The 16,736-nt window shown below is 38.9% G+C and overlaps 1 protein-coding gene across 1 annotated transcript in view; it reads left to right on the plus strand.

Moving 5' to 3' along the window:
- LOC126248836 (uncharacterized) overlaps positions 1–16,736 on the plus strand; it is a 535,548-nt gene that overhangs the window by 306,244 nt on the left and 212,568 nt on the right. Inside the window, exons 13-14 of the mRNA XM_049950252.1 lie at positions 1,263–1,532; positions 8,108–8,246. Of these exons, the coding sequence (XP_049806209.1) occupies positions 1,263–1,532; positions 8,108–8,246 (409 nt within the window). The remainder of the gene's footprint in view (positions 1–1,262; positions 1,533–8,107; positions 8,247–16,736) is intronic.

Below are 16,736 nucleotides of genomic sequence, written 5' to 3' on the forward strand. Positions count from 1 at the left end.
GGCTGAAAAGTGGGGTATGGAAGTTAAACATGGACTACTTTAAATAATGTATCCATCAGTGTCTTTTACTTTCACAACCTCCCATGTACACATTTAATATGGTCAGTGCATTGTTGTTTAACTTTCCATAAGCCTCATTAATCGTTAGCAGGTGAACCATCCACATACTGCAACAATAGTTTACAGTTGAACATCTACGAGCAATAAAAGCCCAACCACAAAGTTCACAGTCCTTGAAGAATAGAAAGGTACATATGGAGCAGACACTGTCACTGTTTTAACACATGGCCTAATTGCATAACACTTATTTCACAGATGCATTGTTGTTGATCTAACCAACACAGGTTCCTTGTCTGAAACTCAGCCGCGGACTGACTGACCCGTGACCAAAAATCACAATAATAGGTGCTGAAATTACAATTAAAGCTTAACTCATTAAATTAACTGAATACATTGAAAACTTGGTTCTTTTTAACAGTTTTTTCTACTACAAGAGATAAGCCAGATTATTTGTGTAAATGATGAAATTAACAAATATTGTTATGCAAACAATACTGTGGACAAAACTGTTAATTACTTTGGAATTAATTAAGGGCTGGCTTTGCTAACATGTTTTCGAATAGAACCAAATAGATACTTTCAGATTACTAGCATTTTGTCTTCCAAATGTTTATAATTAGTGCAGAATTTATATTTGCTTATATGTCAACAATAGAATTTAAGTTATGAAACAATTACTGATTTTGCCCTATAATGAAAGATACTAACTAGGAATAATCAAAATAGATTACAAAATAAATTACATACATAAAACTAAGTACAAAATTAGATTTGGTGTTTTTCTCTGGTGGGGAGTGCTACTTGAGAGGATTATCTATCAGAAAACTATAAATCCTCAAAATTAGTTACACCTTCATTAAAACAAGTGCCCTCTGTTCTTTTCATTTTTTTTAAAATTTTTATTATTGGTATTATTAACAGTTAAAACTTTATACCAGAATTATTTACAGAGCTCATTTTTATTGCTGAAGTTTGTATATGGTGTGTTTAATGTGCATACCTTATGTGTTAAGGTTTTCAGATACTCAGTTGAGAAAATAAGACTAAAGTGATTAGGCATCAAACTTATGTAATTTAAAGATCCAGATATTTTAATTTCTAGTGTACAGTAAATAAATTTCTTTAGTTTGTTATGTCTTTCTTGGAGAGTCTGAGTTGTAGAGGTCAAAAACTGAATTCTACAAATCTGAATTTAATTTCAGGTTTGTGTGGTATTGGTGGCCGCCTTGAATTTGAGAAGGTTACTGGATTTGAACTGCAAGGACAGCGTGGTTACACTCTCTTTCGGAACAGTATTCCAGGAATTTCAACACAATGTGCTCAACTTTGTCGTTCTGATCCCCGATGTCGTGGTTTTAATCTTGACTACAATCGGAATGACTGCACAGCACTGGAAGGAGACCTTGATGGAGCACGAATTGATGTTAGGCCAGTGCCTGGAATTGCATACTTTGAAGGCATTTGTTTGCAGGGTGAGAAATCATGATTTACATATTTACACAATAATTCTTATATCCTTCTGCAAGCAGTGAACCACAGTTTTAAAGAATTCATTAAATACATTTTAAACTTACCGATACAACAGCTTTTATCAGTTTTAAGATGTCTTTCCTAAATTCTCACATAACTGAAATGTTTTCAGAATAAAATACTTTGCTGTTGTTCCTGTAACTCCCTTCACCCCTGCCTCCTCCTTGCGATACAACAAACAAAGGATAGGTGATCGTCCATATTATATGATACATCTCTTCCTCTTTGTTTTAGAAGACCCTTAATTAGTCTTTACTGTGATATATACTACATAAATTTTCAAATCAAATGTATTTAGTATATATCGCCCATTGAATAAATTATTGCATTGTTCTCATGGTGAACTGAGATGCTCTGCTTTGGAGCCAGATTATGGTTATAAATAGGGAACTTCATGAATGCTTTATATAAATACGTATTTAAATGACAGACCTAACTTGAATGGGTATTTCAATTTTTACAATATGTAACATTCAGGAAATGTGCAAATATAATTGCAGTAACTAATAGTAATGGTAGACGAATCTCTTCCAATATTTAACTCAAAATGTGATTGTTAAATGCTGATGGTAGGTAAGTTACATTTTGTTAGAACTCTTCAAGCATATTTCTGGGTTTGAGCATAGGGACAATTTTCTGGTATACAAATATCCATCCATGTTGAATACTATTCCTCTCATCAGTCTGAGTACACCTTCAGAAGAAGTTGAAAGCAGTCACAACAAAGTTGTTGCAACATGAAATTGTTGTATTATGGCTTGCAAAATAAATAAAAAACATGCATTTATAGAAAATCCAATATAGAATTGCTTAGCTTTCAAACAAGGTCCTTCTTCAGATAAGACACACACACACACACACACACACACACACACACACACACACACACACAAAACCTCTCTCTCTCTGTCTTTGTGTGTGATGGAGGGAGGGAGAGAGACATTGTTATGAAAAAGATGTTTATCACATATTTAAGCAATTTTTCTCCTTTCTGCAGGCCTGCCTTACACTTGGCTCATTTTCTATTTAGTAAGTAGTGGTCTATCTTCATGTGCATACACTGCTTGACAAAAAAAAGTGAATCACCCATGACAAACAATAAGTATAATATCTGTGATTTGACCTCAGACTTCCGTATGCTGTTAACTTGCAAGCAGAACAGATGTGTACCCTTTACTGTGTACATATTTGTGCAGTAAAGCATTATATCATGCCGTCCTGAGTCATACCACAGTTATATCATACTTGCACTTTATAGATGCCCCTGACAGTTCATGATGGCTGTGTACACCTCACGCAACCAACATGTGCTGATATTTGCACGTTCTGGCTACAACTTCTGTTCTGGACAATACAGTGCTTCTCATTCAACTCATCGACAATTGATAGATGTCAGCTGTACCAGTGACCATCTTCAGTACTGTAGTTTGACGCACAACGTTAGTGCTGAACAATTGAAAGCAATAAATGATTTACTGTGGGACCTCATTGCTGTTCCCATCTTGCAGAAACACCAGGCAATGACTGAACTGCAACATTCCATCTGCTCGGATTCGCGTTCATTTGCCACTAATCAATTCACTTTGCAGATAATTGTGGGGCAGTTGCATCGAGAACATTCCACCCAAACACTAATAATGCATTTGTACCATTGACAACAATGCCGGCAGCCACTCACCACAGTATAAGCCCCAGTGTGGTTATTTCCAAGCAGTGGTTGAGCCTGACTGACTCCATATGATTGCTTCTGGCTGTGACGCAAACCCTGCCTGTGTTCCAAGTGACCATGCCCAACATGCTGCCACATCCGTGTAGGTACAGTTGAACAATGCTGTGTATGACTGTCAGCTGCCTGTGACTCCTTGTTAGTGCCCGCAACAAGTTCATCTATTCGGGAATACTTTCTAGCTGTCTCAGTGCGTCTTACTGCAATGAATCTTCCCTCACTCCACTGACAACAACTGCTGTCGGATTTCACATCTCTGACTGTGCACGTGAATGTGATCTCATTGACTCAGAGTTTGAGAAATGTTCCGCTGGGCTTCTGCCTCCACTGGTACCATTTCTGAGAGCCGTGTTTCCAGCTGCACTTCATGCAGCATCATCTTAGGAACCCCATCTTTCAGTTGACATCAGATCTGACATCCACCATCTACCATTCATCATCTCATCAACAAAGGAGGAACCTATGGCATTGCAGCCACATGAGGCTACCAGCTCAGTGACTGCAGTGCATGTTTCTGTGACCCAAAACCTTCAATGATTACCATTTCAACACCTCATGTGGACATTCTATGTTAAGGGTATTATAAAACCGTACCTAGTAATGGACTTTTTACACCAATTCCACCTCTCCTGTATCATACAACACACCACGTTCTGTACTTTGATTCGTAATGCTGCATTCCAGAACATTTTGCCCTGGCACCTCCACATTCACCATTCATGACAAACAGCAGGAAGATAATGATTCATCCATCAACACACTCATGCAGTGTGCATTCTCAGCCGATGGGCTCTTACCTATTCACCAATGCTAGGCCAACTGCTGTGCAACATCAGCCACACTGTATGAAAAACAAATTGTTCCTGACATGTAATAATGACATACCTGCTGCCCTCATCCTGACATGAGCTCACAGCTTTGACACACAACCATCATGATGACAAGAGTTTGAGCACACACATGGTCCCGGGCTTGCCGATTGATCATGCCTTCCTGACATCTGACCACACCCACTTCCCACTCTACCCAGGATCCACATTGTCACTGACCCTGGGCATAGAGCAGAGCACAAGTGCAAGTACACCATCATACAGTGGTCACACCGCTGGCATCACAGGGCATGCCCCTCCAGCTAAACAGCATACTGTTGCCACATCTCTTCCCCATCACCCACTGCAATGCAGCTCCGTAGCCATAGGGCAATTGGATGTGACATGGCCTGATGTTGAAAAGCATGGAAACGCGATGGCAGGCACACTCATCATCAAGATTCTGATTGACCATATCTGACCATCCCAAGGGAAGATCACCATATTGTGCAACAGGCTCATCATAATCCTTTAACATTTGCACCAGCTGTCTGACAGCAAATAATGGACTCCCTCCAACATTGCATGTCATCACACAACATTAGTAGAGACCAGCAGCAGCTGGACTAGGGAATTACTACCCCATGTGTTGGCTGCCATTACCACTGCATCACAAATAGCTACATTTGGAGTAGTACCATGACTAAAAAGCACGGATGAATGGCGTCGCACTGTGTTCAGTGATGAATCACAGTTCTGCACTAAACCGGATACCATCATCGATGAATATGGTGGTGACCTATGCAAAAGTTCCACTCTTTCAATGTTTTAGAGAGCCACAGTGATGTTTATACCAGCTTATGGTGCAGGGTATCATTGAGTATGACTTCAGGTCAAGGTGGTAGTGATGGAGGGAACTAGGATGGCATAACAGTAAGTCACAGACATCGTGCATCCTCATGTGTTACCTCCCCTGCTCATCCACATATGGAATGAGTCTCTATGAACTGTCTGTTTGACGTAGATGAACTGTTGTGGCCAGCAAGATCTCCAGATCTATCCCTGATAGTACATTTGTAGGATGAGCTCAGATGACAACTCTGTCCTAATGCCAGTGTCCAGGATATCGAGGAACAGGTACAGCAGTTGTGGACCAGTCACTCCAGGAGAGAATACAATGGCCTTATGACATACTTCCCATATGAATCAGTCCATGCATCTGGGTTAGAGGAGGTGCAGCATCATACTGATAAGTAGGTTCATACTGCCAAGTTTGTTGTAATTGTGGCTTGATTATGTAATCATTCAAATAACATCACATAACCTCTCAACCCACCAAGTCTCATTTTCTTTCCGCCTCCTGTTTTGGATGCTTCCCTTTGCTTGACATGCATTGTATTACAAATAATATGCTGTACACTTTTAGCTTCTCCACTCATTATTACAACTAAAGCTTTAAGTGTCTGCTACATTTCTCCAATAATTACACCATGTCAAATCACTTATGATTAACACATTTTGCATTGCAGCCACTCTACTTAAAGACTCATATATCAAAGAATGTTTAACAGCATAATGTTGAACTGTGCCTTATGTATGCAGGGTCTACCCCAAAGTAATGAGAATGATACCAGAAAAAACACTTTTACTGAAATCAGCTCAGATACAGTTAGTTATATTCAAACCAATTCCTTTACAGTCTTTACACTGAATCCAACATTGCTGCCAGTCTACTTGAAAGTACTGGCAGTATTCAAAGCAAATACTGTTGAAAGTCCTCATCACAGCAGCCTAAATGATATGGTCTCAAAATGAGCTGAGAGATCAGATTTGGCGCAAGGAAATAAAATGACGTTGCATGGGTCCTTTGGCCTTATTAGCATGACCTTTTCTCTAAAGTGATTGAGCACCTACCAATAAACTTATACATCTATTATTTATCTTATTGTTACTAACTTATTCTGGATGAGTTTTCTACAGAAAAAAATACTCACTTGCTTTTTTTTTCTTTTTATTCTGTCAGAAAATGCCAATCAGTTTTGTTAAACAATCATCCTGTTTTTATGAAATTAAGGTGCAAATGTTATTTTGATTGTTGGTCCAAATGTTGCAAACACTTTTTACATAAAATTCTTCTCACATGCAGATTTTCCCAAACAACTGGATTCACAAAGCTTCCTGGCAGATTAAAACTGTGTGCTGGGCCGAGACTCAAACTCGGGACCTTTGCCTTTCGCGGGCAAGTGCTCTACCAACTGAGCTACCCAAGCACAACTCACACCCTGTCCTCAGAGCTTTACTTCTGCCAGTACCTCGTCTCCTACCTTCCAAACTTAACAGAAGCTCTCCTGCGAACCATGCAGAACTAGCACTCCTGAAAGAAAGGATATTGCGGAGACATGGCTTAGCCACAGCCTGGGGGACGTTTCCAGAATGAGATTTTCACTGTGCAGCAGAGTGTGCGCTGATATGAAACTTCCTGGCAGATTAAAACTGTGTGCCGGACCGAGACTCAAGCAACTACAGATTTTTTAAAATGAAACAATGTAATATTTAAAGACCATCAGTAGCCTGTGAAATGAGAATTGCTATGGGTTTTGCAACAATATAAGTGAAGAAGCTGCACATTTATATTTATACTGAGAATGGGCTTTCTCATAACTACTGATATGCTTTGCTCTTGGTTGCTAGTTTAATAATACACTGTTTTAGGATTCTGTCACAATTTCAACTGCATTAGAACATTAGTGAGATGTATACCTGTAAACTCTGCTGTGTTTAGGCAAAAGAAGCAGATTTTAACATAGGTGCCTCTAATGTGTGACACCATGTGATGCTGTTTATCAATGGTGTGGCAACAGGAATGCTTTACCAACTGAACTGCTGGCAGTGTGGTTGGGGAAGCCAGCTAGCCATTGGTGTTACCTGGGCAATGGAGTCATGTCCCCTCTGGTGAGCCAAACGTCAAAAGCTGCAACTAATTTTAAATGCACTATAGGATGTTCCAGCTCGAGTGTCTCCCTGCTGGCAGTGGGGCACCTGTGAGCCGGGGTGGGCAGGGATGAGCAAACAGTTGACACTCGGGTAGTCAGGCAGACGGGCTGCAGTGTACATGACCATATACTCCCTGGCCTCATGCTGACAGGCAGCAGTGGCCAATGGTTCACAAATGCACAGAACAGTGTGTAAGAGGGCTATTGGCAGGCAGCCTGGCATCCTACACTAGACGTGCCTACCTGTGAGTGAGCTGAGAGGCACTCCTCAACACCCATGCCCCACAGGGCAGCATTGCAACAGCTTATGCTGTGCCACCAGAAAACTCAACCAGAGAGCAGAGCTTGCTTTGTGTAGACTTTTCATAACATCTCAGCTCATTCCTTGCTGATTTTCCTGAGTTTTACAAGAAAGGACACTAGAGACAACATTGCATTGTGGCATGTCATGCATTACTGAAATAACGGTTGTTTCTAACTAGTGAAGTTAGTTCTTAGAAAGTTGACTAAGGTTCAGCTGTATATGTGATATCCTCACTACTCATCCAAGAGAGAACATTTAACATTTCTCCCCCTAGACCCATTGTGGAAGGGAAGGTTCATTTTCATTACCTTTTGGCCAAACTCTGTATCACTCAGTATTACATGCCTTTTAGTAATTCACTGTGAGTAACCACATCAGTGGGTGTATAGTGCAGACTGTTTTAAATTCCATACAGCTGTCTTATGGAAATACTTTTCCCAAAATTTCAAACTCAGTTATTATTATAGTATATACTTGTATAAAGAATAAAAAACTATCTTTGAGAAAATGCATTTAATATAAGCAGAACATATGCCCAAGTTAATTTCATTTTGGGTATTTTCATCAGATATGGACAAAACCCTTTATGTCCACATTGTATAATTTGTGTATCTTTAGCAATTTTATATAAACTTGAATCACAGTTAAAAATGAGATTTTAATGTAATTGAACTTACTATTTAAGGTGCTACTTGCAATGTTCCCTGGGTATATGAAAGATTTATTAGCCGAGAACTTCGGGGGTTTGTCAATGCAGCCTATCCAGGAATAAGCAAAATTGAGTGTCAAGAAAGATGTCTAGAAGAGAGATCATTTGTGTGCAGGTAACTAGATATCATTTTCTTCCTTTTTTTAAAAAAATTAATGACATGATTGTTTCATCATTACTAATATTCTGCATCAAATATGAATTTTATATATTTATTGTTGAATCCATTCAAAAGCAGAGCACTTAATTTATAGATTTATAGAAATTAAACCTGTCACTCACTTGAAGTTGATTCAAACACCATAGTTCAAAATACTTAGAGTGAAAAGTTAAGCCATTCTGGACAATGTGCTTCCATCTTATTTGATAGAGCATCACACTGACATGGTCCAGTTTTCCTTTAAGGAACTAATATATGATTTGTAGAATTCTTGGGTGTCCACCTGGGTACATCATAAGTTTTCCACTATGTTTTAGCACACAGACTTATTGCCATCTTAAGGTGCTTCCTGATGAATGTTGCTCCACCCCCTTTCATTACTCTGCTCCTGTCACTCTCTGTTTAAGAGAAGCCTAAAGGATTTATTGGTGGCCAACTCCTTCTACTCCATTGATGAATTTCTTAGTAAAACCAACTAATTTGTATATAAGTACAACATAACTTCTGCACAATTTCAGTGCAGTAACGTGTTCATTGAAAATTTGTGTGTGTGTGTGTGTGTGTGTGTGTGTGTTAGTATAATCTAACTTATGCACCATTTCAGTGCAGTAATGTGTTCATTGTAAATAAGTATTACAGTAGTTGTATTACCTTATAAATAAATAAAAAACTTTTTTATCTTAAATTTAGTGCAATAGTATTTGTAAAATGACTCTTAGTGTTCATTAAAAAATGACGATCATTCCACTTGGGACCTGTGGAGTGGTACATTAGCTTATTTGTTTTAGTTGTAAATATTTGTCATGTATTGTTGTTTTTCTGACATGTTCCACATCCTGGAGGACCTCCTCACTACGGATCAATTGGAATGAAAGTAAATCTAATCTAATCTAATCTAATCTGTGCAGCCTCATGATGGGTAGTGGGCTGCACTGTAGAGAATAAACTTAGAAAAGATCTTGATTTTGTCACAAAATATGCAAAAATGGTTGAAAATTTGGTAAGAAGAGTGAGTGAAGCAAAGCAGTTAGTCCTATTTGTAAACAAACCCAAACCAAAAAATACACATTGGAAAATAGAAACAAAGCCTTTATTCTCACAGACAGCCATGGTAGAGCTATAGCTGAAATTATGAGTACTAATGAAACAGGATTCAAGGTAACAGGCATAATCCAACCAGGAGCTCCACTATTTGAAGTTTTAAACATCTGTAAAAAAATCCCTGATGAGTGGTAACACATGTGTGATATGATGCCAATGATATATACCACAATGAAACTAGATGTGGTGTGAAAAGTTTAAAGGAAGTAATCTGCAAAATGCCTGAAGTTAAATTTTTCATTGTTAGTATTTCTCAAAGATATGATCTCACGGAAAAATCGTGCGTGTATACTGAGATTATTACTGCCAACAGACTTTTCGGCAAGATATGTAGAAGTTATCCTAATGCTACATATGTAAGGATAAATAGTGATTGCAGAGAGAATTTTACAAAGCATGGTCTTCACAGAAACATGAAAGGCAAAGAAGCCATCAGTGCTGCAATATTGAATGCTATCAAAGACTCTAAAGTAGTGCAACACACTATCACACTGTCTGATAAAGAACTTATTGTAGTATCAGCATCAGTGGAATCAGAAAGAGCCAATGTCCCTCAGTCATTGAGAACAATAGATGAATCTTCTACATTAAATGAAGAAAAACAATCTGTACCTGCGTCTGCAGTGTCTCCCAGTACAACAGCCACTACAGACAACTCACCAGAGCTGAACCATTTCTGCATCTCACACTGCTCCACTAGCACTTCTGCCTCAGTAATAGCCACATTGAAACCTTTACTAACTGTTTTTGTGAAGAAAAAAAAAAAAACAAGATGCATGAACTTTCTTGTCTTTAATATACTTATCTTCCTTTCTTCGTGTCTATTTCAAAACAGTCTGCAGTCTTATGCATTTCAAAACAGTCTGCAGCCTTCTGCATTTCCCATGCATGCACCCTGGCTATTCACTTTTATGTCACATGTTACTACTTATGCATTATCAGTAAAATATAAACAGCATTAGTGTTTCAATTTTACACCTTAAGATCATGGAGGACACCCACAATTATAATTTAACTTCCCACATAAGCTATGAATGGGTAGGGGGCTTCAAGAAGTAAATTACACATGTCGTCCTTCACTTAAAACCATTGTGCAACAAGAGTGTGACATTGTGAGATGGGATTACATGTTCTTGGTTTCCTGCAGACACAGTTCTGCTGCAGTGTGGATAACAGGTGCATCATAGTGTGGGAGTGAAATGTTGCAACAACTAGAAATGTACTCCAAAGTTGAAGTATGTGGGACAGTGTGACTCTTGTGGGCAAAACATCTAAATTACATCCAGATTCAGCGTGGAATTTGGACCAAAAGCAGTGTTACACATACAAAGTGAAAAAATGTCAACAATTTTACCAAGGCTGCCTGGATGTGGAAGATGCTGATTGAGAAGGAAGGCCATTGACATCAATACAGATGACATGTCCATACAATCAAGGATTTGCACCAGTCACAGATTTTCTGACTTTGAGGACATGTGTGCAAGAGTTCTAAAATAGCCCCATGACCAAGGAGCAGACTTTTATCGCCAGGGAACTGAACTATTGGCAGAATGTTCCAGCTGTCATTTGCAGAGACTTGGAGACCATATTGAAAAATAGTGTCATGTATCTGTGTCATTTATGAAGTGTAGTGCAGCTTTCTATTACTTGGCCTGTCAAAATAATGAGTAACTTACTTTTTGAAGTCACATCATATATATGTCATTAAGTTTTCTTCTGAATAACCTACAAATGATTTCATGTACAATTTTTCAGAAATAATGCCATATAATCACTTTTGAAGGGTTGCTTTAGCATAAATAACAGCTACCTTGGCTCTTGATATTTCAGTGTGGAAAGTGAAACTTACAAATTGAATCCAGTTTCAGTACTTAGCTTCTTCGCTGACAACTCAAAGGTAGTGAGCAGATACTTTTTTAACCTAACTGTCTAAAGGTGCTAAGTTTTTGCAGGTGACATTTAAAATAACAGTTTCCAATGAATTCATTATATTTATTTTATTCTAGACACATTTTATAAAAAAACTCTTCCTAGAAAGAGGTACTACAATATTTTACACAAAATGACACAGGACTGTCTCTACATAAACAAATGAATTACTAATAATACAGTTAGCATGGTTTCTGCATGTGTATAATTTAAAGTTTCATATGTGAATATTGTCAGAAAAACAGTTTTTCATATAGTAGAAATTTTGTAATTAAGATTTTAATTACAATAGCAGCATATACTTTTATAAACAGATGAATTAGAGCAATTATACCATGAAAATAAAAATTTTGCATATTTTACTAAAAACTTCTAGAAAACATAAATTTTGAAGGCCAATTACTTCTGAACAAATTAGTTTTTCTTTTTTCTTTTACAAAATACAGTCCTTGCATGCAGGGAGATAATAAGATTTTTCTTATTTGGTACATGGCAATTAATTACTGAAACTTTTTATTTTGTGTAAATTTTTGTAATATGATTTGTTTACCATTTCCTTTCCAATTGTATGTCTTTAGATAAATGTTTTTAGTGAATTCATTTATGTGACTCCAATCAAAAAGATGAAAACAAGGTACTTAATAATAAAATTTAGTTCATAACTTTTTAAATAATATTTTGACAATTCTGAAGAATTACGTGTTCTGCATTTCATATTTTGCAGAATGTATAAAAGAAATCATTACTAATTGCATAGACATTTACTATTGTTTCCTTTTATTGTGTTTGTTTGTTCCAAATGAAATGAATAGGATGATGAACTTTGCTTGAGAAATGCTATATTTACTTATTAAATCAGTAGTGAAAGGAATGCTCACGTTAATTGCTGACAATTTTCGGACATCTGTATGATATTGTGCAATTTTTGTTTGTTATCATACACTTCATACATTAAATTTAATGAATTCACTGATGCTTTACAATACAAACAGTAATATCTTCCACTGAAGCATTTCTATTCATTACAATAACTTATCTTTTTCTTCATATCCTTGACCTTTGATTAAAACTTACTGGTAGCTAAAATCAATAATTCAATTTATTTTTGGAACAGATACTTGCATAATTAACATTAATTTTGTTTTCTCATTTTTACAACATAGCCATTTACATAGAAGCTCAATACATTTTGGAAAGTGATGGTAAACTACACATTTGATTCTATATCGAGACTTATTATCCTTGGCAACAACATAATACGACACGCCTTGATGCAGTTTAATCAATAAATGATTTAGAGAATCCACAAATTTAACAAAAAAATTGCTAGTGAAGTGCACCACAAATTGTCAATAACTGATGAAGAAGAGAATGAAAAGCACTGGGCCTGGTAACGAAGGTGTGCCTTTGGCAGCAATACTGCTGTCACTGCCAATGACATCATGCCCTGCAAGACTGGTTTAACCTAAGCAGCCTGTGGAGCCAGACTACAGCCTCCTGACCACAATGCTTTATGTAACATATGCTGGTGGAGATGCTATATCATTACCAGTGCCTTTTTCTGTTTGATATTTTTTATTCTTCATTTCTGATATTGTGTCCAAAAATGTACATTTGAAAAAAATAGACAAAATGTGTCCCAGGGTGTATTTTACAATATCAGAAGACGGTAACATGACTTATAACAGGTGTGATGGAAGAGCTGTGACTGAGCGAATACACTAACACAGAAAGATTTTTCTACTTCAATTATGTTTTGGCATTTCAAATGTCTGACTTGTACTCCTACCCTGTTCATGGTCATTGCAGTGATTCCACGAACAGTGGCAATTGCAATGGTACCACCGAGCGAGGTGGCGCAGTGGTTAGCACACTGGATTCGCATTTGGGAGGACGACGGTTCAATCCCGCGTCCGACCATCCTGATTTAGGTTTTCTGTGATTTCCCTAAAATCGCTCCAGGCAAATGCCGGGATGGTTCGTTTGAAAGGGCACGGCCGACTTCCTTCCCCATCCTTCCCTAATCCGATGAGACCGATGACCTCTCTGTTTGGTCTCTTCCCCCAAACAACCCAAACAAATTGCAATGGTGATACGTTTCTAGCATTTGTAGACTTAGAGAAAGCTTTTGACAACGTTAACTGGAATACTCTCTTTCAAATTCTGAAGGTGGCAGGGGTAAAATACAGAGAGCGAAAGGCTATTTACAATTTGTACAGAAACCAGATGGCAGTTATAAGAGTCGAGGGGCATGAAAGGGAAGCAGTGGTTGGGAAAGGAGTGAGACAGGGTTGTAGCCTCTCCCCGATGTTATTCAATCTGTATATTGAGCAAGCAGTAAAGGAAACAAAAGAAAAATTCGGAGTAGGTATTAAAATTCATGGAGAAGAAGTAAAAACTTTGAGGTTCGCCGATGACATTGTAATTCTGTCAGAGACAGAAAAGGACTTGGAACAGCAGTTGAACGGAATGGACAGTGTCTTGAAAGGAGGATATAAGATGAACATCAACAAAAGCAAAACGAGGATAATGGAATGTAGTCAAATTAAATCGGGTGATACTGAGGGGATTAGATTAGGAAATGAGACACTTAAAGTAGTAAAGGAGTTTTGCTATTTGGGGAGCAAAATAACTGATGATGGTCGAAGTGGAGAGGATATAAAATGTAGACTGGCAATGGCAAGGAAATCGTTTCTGAAGAAGAGAAATTTGTTAACATTGAGTATAGATTTAAGTGTCAGGAAGTTGTTTCTGAAAGTATTTGTATGGAGTGTAGCCATGTATGGAAGTGAAACATGGACGATAACCAGTTTGGACAAGAAGAGAATAGAAGCTTTCGAAATGTGGTGCTACAGAAGAATGCTGAAGATAAGGTGGGTCGATCATGTAACTAATGAGGAGGTATTGAATAGGATTGGGGAGAAGAGAATTTTGTGGCACAACTTGACTAGAAGAAGAGATCGGTTGGTAGGACATGTTTTGAGGCATCAAGGGATCACAAATTTAGCATTGGAGGGCAGCGTGGAGGGTAAAAATCGTAGAGGGAGACCAAGAGATGAATACACTAAGCAGATTCAGAAGGATGTAGGTTGCAGTAGGTACTGGGAGATGAAGAAGCTTGCACAGGATAGAGTAGCATGGAGAGCTGCATCAAACCAGTCTCAGGACTGAAGACCACAACAATCTTGGCTTGTGAATCAGTAACATCTTTGAAAGAAATCTGATGCATACAATTTCTAACTTAACCCCTGAGACAAAAAAAAGTCCATGGATGTAAGACCAGAGGCCTAAAAGACCAGGAACTTGGACTACTTCTGTCAATCCAACATCCAGAAAAGGTGTTATGAAAGACAGATCTTACTTTAAATGACTAATGTGGTCATGCACCAGCTTGCTAAGAAAAAGGATGTGAGTTAACAGTTGGTTAATCAAGATACATTTCAGAAATTCCAGTTTGGACTTCTTCCAATGATGTAATCTTTTCCACGTGAGACACTCCTCCTTCTACAACTTTGTCATTCCTGAAGAACATTTTTGTCAATGTGCTAAATTATTTCATGAACTGGTTCGCGACATATCTGAACTACTTCCCAATACAAATACCTCAGAATGTCACAGATGAGAACTTCAAACAGTGGAAAATCCAGGATGGACTGTAACAATATTATGAACAGGAAACACACGCGCGCGCGCGCTCATGCAAATGCAACTCACACACACATGACAGCAGTCTCAGACATCTGTAGCCACACTGTGAGCAGCAGCACCAGTGCGTAATGGGAATGGCGACTGGGTGGGGTTAAGGAGGAGGCTGGGGCAGCAAGAGGAAGGGATAGTAGGATAGGGGTGGTGGAGAGTGCAGTGCTGCTGCGGAGTGCGTAGGGATGAGATGGAGAGGGTAGGGCAGCTATTTGCAGTCTGGAGGTTAGATGGATGGCAGGGGAGGGGTGGGGAGAGGGGGTAGTGGAAAAGGAGAGAAGTAAAAAGACTGGGTGCGATGGTGGAATGAGGACTGCATAGTGCTGGAATGGGAATAGGGAGGCTGGATGAGTGAGGACAATGACTAATGAAGCTTGAAGCCAGGAGGGTTACAGGAACGTAGGATATATTGCAAGGAAAGTTGCCACCTGCACAATTCAGAAAAGCTGGTGTTGGTGGGAAGGATCCATATGGAACAGGTGGAGAAGCAGTCATTGAAATGAAGGATGTCATGTTTGACAGTGTGCTCAGCAACCAGGTGGTCCACTTGTTTCTTGGCCACAGTTTGTCGGTGGCCATTCATGCATACAGACAATTTGTTGGTTGTCATGCCCACACAGTGGTTGCAGCTTAGCTTGTAGATCACATGACTGGTTTCACATGTCGTCCTGCCTTTGATGTGATAGATGATGTTTGTGATCGGACTCTAGAAGGTGGTGGTGGGAGGATGTATGGGACAGGTCTTGCATCTAGGTCTATTACAGGGGTATGAGCCATGAGGTTAGGGGTTGGGAGCAGGGATTATGTAAGGATGGACGAGTATATTGTGTAGGTTCAGTGGACGGTGGAATACCACTGTGGGAGAGGTGGGAAGGATGGTGACCAAGACGTTACTTATTTCAGAGCACAATGAGAGGTAGTCAAAACCCTGGTGGAGAATGTAATTCAATTGCTCCAGCCCTGGATGATACTGAGTTTACAAGGGGAATGCCCCTCTGTGGCTGGACAGTGGGAATTTGAGAGATGGTGGGAGACTGAAAAGATAAGGCATAGGAGATTTTTATATATATATATATATATATATATATATAGGGTTGGGAGGATAATTACAGCCTGTGAAAGATTCAGTGAGACCCTCAGTATATTTTGAGAGGAACTGCTCATCACTGCAGATGTGAATACCATGGGTAGCTAGGCTGTATGTAAGAGACTTCTTGGTATGGAACGGGTGGCAGCTGTTGAAGTGGAGGTATTGCTCGTCGTTAGTAGGTTTGATATGGACGGAGGTACTGATGTAGCCATCTTTGAGGTGAAGGTCAACATCTAGGTAGGTGGCTTGTTGGGTTGAGTAGGACCAGGTGAAGCAAATGGGGGAGAAATTGTTGAGGTTCTGGAGGAATGTGGATAGGATGTCCTTACCCTCTATCCAGATCACAAAGATCTCATCAATGAATCTGAACCAGGTGAGGGGTTTAGGATACTGGTTGTATAGGAAGGATTCCCCTAGGTGGCCCGTGAATTGGTTGACATAGGATGGTGCCATGTGGGTGCCCATAGCCGTACCTCAGATTTGTTTGTTGGTAATGCCTTTAAAGGAGAAGTAACTGCAGGTGAGGATGTACTTGGTCATGGCGACTAGGAAGCAGGTTGTTGGTTTGGAATGCATTGGGCATTGGAAAAGGTAGTGTTTAATAGCAGTAAGACCATGGGCATTAG

The sequence above is a fragment of the Schistocerca nitens genome, chromosome 3 (genome assembly GCF_023898315.1).
Source record: "Schistocerca nitens isolate TAMUIC-IGC-003100 chromosome 3, iqSchNite1.1, whole genome shotgun sequence".
In the NCBI taxonomy this organism is placed as follows: Eukaryota; Metazoa; Arthropoda; class Insecta; order Orthoptera; family Acrididae; genus Schistocerca; species Schistocerca nitens.